At 33.0% G+C, this 10,572-nt stretch overlaps 1 protein-coding gene across 1 annotated transcript; it reads right to left on the bottom strand.

The window, feature by feature from the left end:
• Window positions 1–446: 446 nt before the first annotated feature.
• On the bottom strand, window positions 447–7,934 carry LOC105341075 (uncharacterized). The gene is made up of 7 exons (XM_011447373.4): window positions 7,306–7,934; window positions 2,966–3,024; window positions 2,625–2,797; window positions 2,253–2,465; window positions 1,535–2,167; window positions 1,144–1,306; window positions 447–698 (listed from the first exon to the last, which is right to left on the bottom strand). Exons 1-7 carry the CDS (start codon window positions 7,357–7,359, stop codon window positions 497–499), a joined length of 1,497 nt encoding a protein of 498 aa, XP_011445675.3. The 5' UTR covers window positions 7,360–7,934; the 3' UTR covers window positions 447–496.
• Window positions 7,935–10,572: the final 2,638 nt, after the last annotated feature.

Raw genomic sequence — 10,572 nt, 5'->3', positions numbered from 1 at the left:
GATTACCACGTCGAAAATTGTGTTACCTTGCTTTTATTAAAAGTTCTTGGCTTTGCGTCATGTGGATGTTGAAGACTAGGTGGCCTTGAACTTTTTTTTACAGACAATTGTCTGTAAACTATACACAAGCATCTGTAGACTGCGAGTTGATGGTTAATTTTATTGAGCATTCACTTTCGTCGATAATGGCAAGCGCACAGTTTTGATGACTTGATTTTTCTTTTTGTGAAAGATCGACGCAGCAACGAAATCCGTGAAAATTGGTGCTCAAAGAATAATGAATAAAACACAATACTGCTTTATACCCGTATAAGTATCAATACATTCTTTGAATAATTTTAAATACAACTTCATGAAATCAGTTTTCGAGGCGCTAACAATAACAATTGAAACTCGCAAAAATATTCTCGTTCTGGACAACTGTGTATGACGTCACACCTCGAAGATGTTTAAAGCGATGTGTCTCTGAAGCGAGCTAGCCATTCTAAATCTGAAACTATTCAACGTTACTTGACTTCACACAGTCGTAGATTTCTCCACATTCCCGACAATAAGGGTGATAACGCTGGATGCACTCTATGACGTCAATACGCCGTGACGGCAGTTTGTAGAAATAAGAAGTCAAGTGGACAATGCTAAGTCCATGGGAACTCAACAAGGGCAAGACGGCCTCCTTGAAATGGTCCTTTGTTTTGTGTCTGAAATAAATAGTATCTTTTTTTTTTAAATGAAAAAAAAAGATAAAGTTTTGTTCAAGTAATATGCTCTGTATATTATTTTGTTGGTTTGTAAAATAAAAAAAACGTATGAATGCGAGATGTCAACCTTAAGAAATTATATTAAGGTATCATTAAACATTCCTAAATTATACCAAAGAATATTTTATCCGTGATTTATGAAAGGTTACCTACCAAGGATTACTGGTAGGTAACCTTTCATAAATCACGAATAAAAAAGCGTAAACTGTTCCATGCATGTCTTTAGAAGTAGAAATGTAGATATTCACTACTTATTTAATTTTCTGTTGACTATAGGGCTAATTTCATTGAAATTGTACAGAATTCAAAGTTACGATACAACGCATGAAGTTAGTCTTAGTGCAGCGCAAGCGACTTAATTTTTGGTTCACATGACCTTACGTACCTTATTTCTTGGATTTTGTTAAAGGACAAACTAAAATAGGCCTGAATCAGGCCCTGCCAATTGCCAGGATTATCTGGGTCCAGCAAAGTAGAAAGGTCGTCAACAAAACGAATGCTATCGTTTACTGCTCCTTCTAACATTGCGGCAATGGTTGGACACGATCCTACAGTGAGCCGAAAAGTAATTATACATGTCGAGAAAGTGGTTTATGTTAAGATAATAGTTATAAAGATGACAAATTCGAGAAAGTGGTTTATGTTAAGATAATAGTTATAAAGATGACAAATTATCTAATTTATTATTCCAATAAAAGCTTTCTACTGAAAAAAACGAGGGGCACACATAAAGACATCAACAAAAAGATATTACATCACCATGGTAACCGGAATACCTGCACGTGTTGCTCCGCTCTGCTTCCAAGAATGATCCTCAACAATAGCCACATTCTCTTCCACGTTTTTTAGACTGTCTGTTGTCAGTATTGAAATATCTAAACCATTAAATTCGTTTGAGAGTTCAATATTTTCAGTATTTTGATTCATATTGTTCAGAATACAGTCACATTTTGTCGGACTATCGGCATTTTGTACTGTAGCATGAGGTACCGTTATATTGTTAGAAATTGTTTGTAGAAAAATATCCGTGTCCGCAAGATCGCTGGTTTGGAATGCCTCTCTAGAGACACAAAGGTCTATGTCATTATCACTTAAGGTGTTATGCTCTTTATCCACATCGCCGTTTTGATTATCCACATCGCTGTTTTGAGTACGCAATTGGTTTTTTGCTGTATCCTCATTTACAACGTTTCGTTGTTGAACGTTTCCCACATCAGCAGTACATACAGAATTCAGTGACATTGTGTTGTCTGGAAATACAGAATTGCCGAGCAGCTTTTGCAGACGACTACATTTGATGCGTTTAAGTTTTCGGAAAATACAGAGTACGATTAGAACAATTACAACGGACACAAGGCCAGTAATGATTGCAACTTTCAACTCCTGGTTTTGACCATGTAAACTGGCACCTATAAAAGTGATAATCGGGCATTCAAACTTGATTTTTCAAAAATACATTGAGGTTTAAGTTGGTATAAATCGATTTTAACGTACCGGAAGAATTCTTTATTACGGCACAAACAGCGGAAAGCATTGGGTGATCCCATTCCAACTTCTCCGTGCATCTGACTTTGACAAGAGTCCGTCTCTGTAGAGATTCTCCCTTACAGAGTACACGACAGGACTCGTATACGGGGACTGAGAGAGGAGACACGCCATATGGACACTCCCATTTACTACCATTCACGACTGGTAGAGGACCACACCCTAAGAAAAAAAATAAAGGCATTCATTTCATAACAGAATGGCAGTTCACACGTTTCTTTGATAAAGTCAATTTTTTGTTGCTTATATTTAATATACATTTTTTTTAAAACCATGACTTGATGCATATCGGTCAGATGACGACCGATAAGAGATTTTTACCTGGAGGGGCGCCTACCGATGGATTAAAATACGGGTATGTCCTGCTGCTGTTCTCGTGTTCCGTCAGAAGGTTTTTGTTTTGTTTGTAACATTGCTCCGAGAACCGGTTTTGAAAATGCATATCTGACGCACGACCATAGTGGCACAGATAGTTATGGTCAGAGGAAACAAAGCTGTAAAAAAAAGATGTGTTTTGAAAGTTTTGGCAGGAAGTGATAGTACTATAGTACTAATTTAATCCGGGCGGGACAACACGAATGTGGGGAAAAGCAACAGGATATACTCTCATTAGTTTAGATTCACAGAGCCAAAGAGGTGTACAGAGAGTTTGTGATACTCACTATCTTCCAGTTTCGCCTTTGTCTTTGTCTATGAGAAATTCCGACGAAGGGACTGAATTCTGTGAAATAGAAAAAAAATATATAATTCGAAAATGTAACGTGTTTGACACATTTCTTAAACCTGAAAAAGCAGTTTAAATCAAGTCATAATTTAAACAAAATGTGCTGTAATACCCGAAAAAATTTTCCTAATTAATTTGGATTGCGTAATGTGATCTGTCGATCTTCATCTACTTTAGGAAATCTGGTCAAAACAATGGCTTCTAGAATTTAATCCACAAAAAAACAAAAGTTGTATTCTTTAGTTTTAAAAATATTGAAAATTTTCCAAATTTGTTGTTTGATGATTGTGCTTTGTAATATGTTTCACAACACAAGCATCTAGGAGTATTGTTATCTTCAAATTCAAGTTGGTCTAATCACATAGACATCATTGTTAAAAAGCTTACAAAAAACTTGGTCTACTTAAAATTTATTTAAATTTACTGTATCTAGAGATATTTTAGCATAAATGTATGTATCATTTATAAGACCACAACTAGAGTATGCTGTTGAAGTTTGGTCTGGATGTACCCAATTTGATATGGATAAGCTTGAAAAGGTTCAATTATATGCAGCAAGAATAGTTTCAGGTCTTTCAGTCCTAGCTTCAAGAAATTCTCTATATTTGGAAACAGGATGGGAACCATTAATAATGAGACGAGGCCGTTTTAAATTATCAACTATGTTCAAAATTCATAATAATCTTGATCCTTCTTATCTAAAAGATATAACTCCTGTAATTAGAAATGTCACTTCCAACTATAATACTAGAAACGTCTCAAACTATTCTTTGCCTAGATGTAGATTAGAAGTTTTTAACAAGTGATTTTTAACTAGTATTCGTAAGTGGAATAGTCTGAGTAATGATACCAGGGAAGCTACTTCATAAAATATTTTAAAGAAAACACTACAGAGCGATTATACAAAGCCTCCTAAGTATATCTCTTGGTAAAAGATTTTTAAATATCATTCATACGAAATTAAGGCATAATTGTGTTCTCAATTATTATCTTTATCGATGTTACATAATAGCCAACCCGATTTTAGAAGATGTACATCACTTGTTCTTCGTTTGTAAAAAATATTCATTATGTTAATCTTTTATCGTTGAACTTTTTGAATATAAATGATGTACATTTGATACTTTGGGGTGACAAAACTTTATCTTTTGATGAAAATATTTAAAGAAGTTCATACATTTATACTAAAGTGTGAAAGATTTATCTAAGTTTTTAAATTATTTGCATAACTTTCTTATCCATTCTAATTCTAGATTTGTACAGTATTACAGCATGCATTCAAAACTAATGATTTAATTGCATTTCATTAAGTGTACTATAACTGTTATAAATGTTAACTGGCATTGTATGACATTGTAAATGTAATATATTACTAGACTTTGACCAGTCCGTGCACGGGTTGACGTTGCATTTCTGACATTTACGAAATAGGTACATCGACACACCGTATTATTGACATATATTTACATTTTCCAGTGTCTTTGCCTGCGATAACACTACGTATCGATTTTGTACTATATAACCCATAATACAAATGACGCCAAATTGAGGCGCCAGCGGGGTTTACTTATTTAAAAAAATAAATATTTAATCGTAAGATGGCTTAAAATTATATAAATATAAGTAATAAGGAATCATTCTTTGAATATTATGTGGTGATAATTTCGGTCGGGGCTTTATTGGATTTGATCACGCCCCGACCGAAATTATCACCTCATAATACTCAAAGAATGATTCCTTATTCCTTATTGACATAACAAAGCTATATTTACCAAGCATTATTTCCTCTGTTTCTTACGGAAACTTATAGTTAATTCATAGCTCTATTGAAACAGCCAGACTGAAATCTACACACCCTATTTATCTACAGCGGCTGAAAGTGACAGGACTGAAATTGACACGCCCTGTTTATCGATTGGTCTGAACCTACAGCGACCTTAGTAAAATCCCGGACTGCATGAAATAATCATGACGATGCCAGACTCAAAGTCTCACAGGAGACGATTTGGCTGTTTCTTTTAGCTAACGTACTTTTGTACATTAACAGTAATTTAGTGAATTTTACTAACTTTTCATAATCAGCTTATTAATTAGTTAAAGAAAGATGTTAATATAAACAATAAAATGCTTTCTTTGATGATTCATGCGGGTTATGAAGGTAGCGACCATTGCAGGCTAACGCGGGTTATGTATTTTTCCTGCAACTTCGCTACCTTCATATCCCGAATGAATCACCAAAGAAAGCATTTTATTGTTTAAATAAGCCTAGAATAATGCTATTAATTTCACTACACTTTCCTTAGTTTGAATAATCTAACCGTGTCTCGGGAAAGGCCCTCACCACAGTTAGAATGCCTCCCAAATACCCGTAATGTAGCAGAAAATTTCAAAATCGCTCAGGAACGATTTTGGAGAAAATTAATGAAGTTGCATTGAAAAAAAAATCAGTCAAATTCATCATAATAAACCTTTTTGAAATTGTAAATACCTTTCATATAAAAATTTTAATCCATATAATGGAAGAATTTAACAACTTTTCATCAACGTACACGTATTTTCTTTGCTAAAGAGACAATACACGGAACGCATTCTATCGTAAAACTGGGTCCGTAGGACATAATTCATTTTACGATAAAACATATTCTATCTTCACTCTCCTAAGAAATATAATGTGAATTTTTTTGCATGTAATCAAATATTTTTTGTCATCACGATAACAAAAGTAAGTATATGTACTTAGTTGAAAAGTATTTTGTTATTTTATACTTTTATACTCTCATAAGAAATCATTAATATAGATGAACAGAATATAATAGCAAATTTCCCATGAAAATTTACCCGTAACGGTATTTGTGTTTTCATTTCTGAGTTTATTCATGCAAATATGATATTGTGGAAACATAAACTAAAGATCTCGTTAGCGTGAAAGAATTGCGCAAGCGCAAAATTGTAAAATCCAAAAAATCCTGATGATTTCCTTGATTTTTTGAGGAATTTTCGTTGATTATTAATTAGCGAAGCTTAACTGAGAAAAAATAAAAACAAATTGGTAATCTTCTAGTACCAATGATGTTTAAAATATATAAAACAAAAGACAGTATTCTTCCGATTTATCGGTATTAAAGACCAAAAATTCGAGTCTATTATTTTAATATAGAAGTATAGATATACAAGGAGAGGGCTTTCTAAGTTTTTGGAACTTGTGTCCAATCCTTTTGGCATTAGTCAATAAAATATGTTCAATTCAACTCATCTGTCGATATTGATGTGGATAAAAGTTTGGTTTAATCAAGATACTCTCACCGTTTAAGAATATTAAAAATTTACAATATTTATCCAAAACTTGTTTCAAAAATATTTTGAAAGGTAAGAACTGTAAATGCCCCAGCGGGATTCGAAATCGGGACTTGCAGATTCGTAATTTCCGTCTAACCCATCGCGCGACTATATGTTAGGTATCCCTTAAAATAAACGAAAAAATTACAAAGTTATATTTGATTGTATTGTTTATTTCGTAAGGAAGTACATCACAGTACGGAGGTGTCTCATAATTAAAACCATTATTATTTTTATTGAATACATTTCAGGTCATGGGTGTTAACTCAAATTTTTAAAAATCCAATGGGTTTTTGGGAAACTCCGGAAGAAAAGTCTCTATGATGTCAGCATGTACTTGGGAGATTCCACGTAAATTTTACATAAGATTGATTAGGAAATAATGTACGTAAGGGTATGGTCACGATTTGATCTTAAAATTTTCAGATTTTGCTTTTACATGTAGTTGTTTACTGTTCTATCTTTGGCCCATCGAATGCTGACCTAGATCTAGACTGTTTTGTTTAGTAGAAAAGTTTTACATCTGTGCATGTAAATGTATTGTTTTATTTTTTTGTTTCTGTTGAACACAATTGAACAATATTTTTGTCTATTAGTGGTTTTGTTAAGAATTTGTAGTTTTCTGTTAAGTACATGTAATTAGATAACCCCCTCACCCCCCCCCCCAAAAAAAAGTGATACGAGCACAGAACAAAGAATTGTGAGCCATTCAACTTTAGTTACTTGATAACCCACAATTAAAGTCTGGTTGAGCTTGAGAAAAAAAAACATGAAAAAGGAGAAAGAAAAGATAAAATACTTGAATATTTTCCGATTCATTTTGACTGTGCTCCTTTAAAATTTTGTGGTTTTGTTTTCAAACGTTTAATCAATTCATGACTCTGATACAAGTATATATATGAAGTGATATAGGAAAACAATGAACAAAAAGGAATAACTTACACATCCACTTTCAATGATTACCACAGCAAACATGATCACTATTGCGTTGTGCATACTTCAGTGAATTGTAGTCACACTTTGTTATTTTCCTGGAAATCGGCCTCCTTGAGAAAACCCTTGAGAAAACATTCTATCTATATATATACGTGGACGACTTTCCGACAGTTTAGTAATCTTTTCACGGCATCACAAACCGGCGTTATTAAATCAACAAGTTTAAAATCACATAAGACTGTTATGAAGTATTCATTTCCCAATGCACAATTTTTAAGTTTTTTTTTCACTGAAAGGAATCGTTGTAAGATTGAAAAGACTCAACTTGATGGTTTCCTTTTTACTAACATTCCGGATGAAAACCACACACTTCACATATGATCATCACCAAGGATGTGCAGCTCTGCTGTTTTTATTTATCCAAACAGCATGTGTTTTAAATCAAAGATATTTTTGAAGAGGACTGCCTGATTGCACTTCTCGTTCAGAGTTTGCGACTAGGAAACATGTTATTTTACGCTAACTTCCTACGTTTAATTGTTACGATGGCCTCATATCTGGTTCTTTTCATTACTTCCAACGAAAAATTCCCAGAAACCGGAAATACAATCATGATATTGTCATTTCCGGGTCTTTTCTGAATAAAAAGAATTTTCATCTATCTCTTAATGTTTATGAGAAATTTAAAAAAAAATTTGTGTGAACATTATCTATGAACAACAACACTCCTTGACGCCTTATGACATTGGTGAAATGAACATGAATTGAAAAAAAGTATCTTTTAGGTTTGGATACCCTTGTTTCCATATTATTTATTCATAACTTCATTTTTTATCAGGCTTTTAGATAGTTTTGATTTGTTAAAATTAAAGATTATCAAAATTACGAAAAGAAAATATCGAAATCATTTAAGAGTTGGTTTTAGATGTAGATACACTTTTTAGCAATGAAATGACGTGAGAAAAAAAAGAAAGTTTACGCTCTAGTTCTTCTTATCGCCTCTCATCAGGATAAAGCAACCAGTTATTTTAAACTTTAATATTATTATAACAATCAATGAAAATTCGAAAAACTTGTTAAATCTAAATAAAGTATTTTTCTTTTAAGAATTGAAATTTTACACCAAAAATAGATTTTCAACATTTGAAAATAAATATTACTAATTAGGAATAAGGAATCATTCCTTGAGTATTATGAGGTGATAATTTTGGTCGGGGCGTGATCAAATCCAATAAAGCCCGAAGGGCTTTATGATAGATTTGATCACGCCCCGACCGAAATTATCACCTCATAATATTCAAAGAATGATTCCTTATTACTTATATTTACATAATTTTAAGCCATCGTACAATTAAATCTTTAACTATAAATAAGCAAACCCCGCCGGTGCCTCAATTTGACGTCATTTGTATTATGGGTTATATAGTACAAAATCGATACGTAGTGTTATCACAGACAAAGACACTGGATGATGTAAATATATTACTATATTTGCGCAAACAAAGGTCATTAGGTACGCTTTGTGACGCTGTAACACCGTAGAGCACGAACTATTCTACTGCAGTGTCAACGTGGGCGCATATTTTAAAAATAATTGCTGTTAATCTGTAAAATGAATTTTAGGGAAAAGATTTGATAATAAAATGTTGACAAATAATTTTTTTTTTATAAAATAAGAGCTCATGACCGAGTAGACCTTGAATAAATTATTCCATAAAAGTCCTATTATGTTACATTTGAGGTTTAAAACAACGTTTGGACATGTTTTTAAAATCAAATATTAATGATATATAAATGAAATATCCACTTGCAAATGTATGTAACATTTACCTGTTTTAGCGAAAGGGGAAGACTCTCCACTTTTCAATGAAGTTAATATGATCGCCAGATTCTATCCTGGCGTCATGGGTTTCCGATAGTCTAACACTAAACGCTATCCCTAATGATCGTCTTTTTAGTCAACAATTTTGAAACTCTGTGTTTATCATTTTTAACCGTAAAGATAGCTGATACAAAATCAAAGTTAGTCGTTATCATATGAAGTGTTAAGCTATAAATAAACTGGATACCGCACTGATTTGACCAATGGAAATGGGTGTCATATTTTCGGATACTAGTAGTATGATTCATCAACAGTTTAGCTAACACAAACGTGATATAACCTTTTGAATATAATCTGTAACATTTTCAATTGTTTTCTAAACTTTTATTTCAACTTAAATCATCATGTTATTTAATTTTCCTCGTAACTTAATTTAACACTCATGATGATTAAAAAAATACATTTGTATGATAATTAATAACGTTTTTAATTCAGAATAAGCTTAAATTGTAGCGCTCCTAGGAGCCCAAATAAAGAAAATCTTTACACAGTTATATATATGATAATTTTAGCATGTAAATATATCATTATTTGACCGGACGATATGTATTTATAAATACTATTATATAAATGGTGCCTGTTTGGGAGGGTAACTGTTGAAATTGACACCCCGAGAAAACCATTATCAACCTCCGCTTCGCGTCGGTTGACAATGGTTTTCTCGGGGTGTCAATTTCAACAGTTACCCGCCCAAACAGGCACTATTTATTTTATTATACTGAATGTCTAATTTTTAAAGAAAATTTTACTGCTTTTATATAGAAATGAAGTGAATTCTACGACGAACCGTACGCGCATAATTTACGCGCATGTAACAATTCGTTGTGTTACCCGTTGCCAAGTGTGTTGCTAACGCTGAGGGTAATAGAACGGATTGCCAACTGCGTCTTAACCAATCAGATTTCAGTATTTAACATGAAAGTATAATAATATATTATAGTTAAGAGTTTGGGTAGTTTAAGTGACCTTTATTAAGGTAATATTTGTAAGACACTCGAGAAATTGTGTGATATGAATCATTTTACGCAGCATAATTTTGATACTATACATGTAAATGAATAAAGACGAAGAGAGATTTCGTACGCCCGATGTCCCAAGTAATTAAGAAAATGACGTCATTTTGGGATAAACTAACTATCGATTATCGGAAACATATGACGACACGATATACCGGTACCAGATATCGAAGATCAGTGTGATATATGATACCATAAACAACAAGAGATGTTTGTGAAACACTTACCCCCCCCCCCTTCCTTGGACATACATGGGCAGTATACATGTACATTATGGGCAATAAACATGGAAATGAAATTGACCTTTGGAACTTATAATCAATAGGGGTCATCTACCGGTACTCTCTGCGATGCATCAACCTATCAAGTATGACT

The sequence above is a fragment of the Magallana gigas genome, chromosome 2 (assembly GCF_963853765.1).
Source record: "Magallana gigas chromosome 2, xbMagGiga1.1, whole genome shotgun sequence".
NCBI classification, from domain to species: domain Eukaryota; kingdom Metazoa; phylum Mollusca; class Bivalvia; order Ostreida; family Ostreidae; genus Magallana; species Magallana gigas.
This window is presented reverse-complemented; position numbering and strand designations above follow the sequence as displayed.

What these genes read in the sequence shown, in the direction of transcription:
- LOC105341075 (XM_011447373.4), bottom strand. Translation starts at nt 7,359, where the DNA reads ATGCACAACGCAATAGTGATCATGTTTGCTGTGGTAATCATTGAAAGT. An exon ending in AAAGGCGAAACTGGAAGATA is followed by an intron (nt 2,798 to 2,965) that starts GTGAGTATCACA and finishes TTTTTTTTACAG; the next exon opens with CTTTGTTTCCTCTGACCATA. An exon ending in GAGCGGAGCAACACGTGCAG is followed by an intron (nt 1,307 to 1,534) that starts GTATTCCGGTTA and finishes GGCTCACTGTAG; the next exon opens with GATCGTGTCCAACCATTGCC.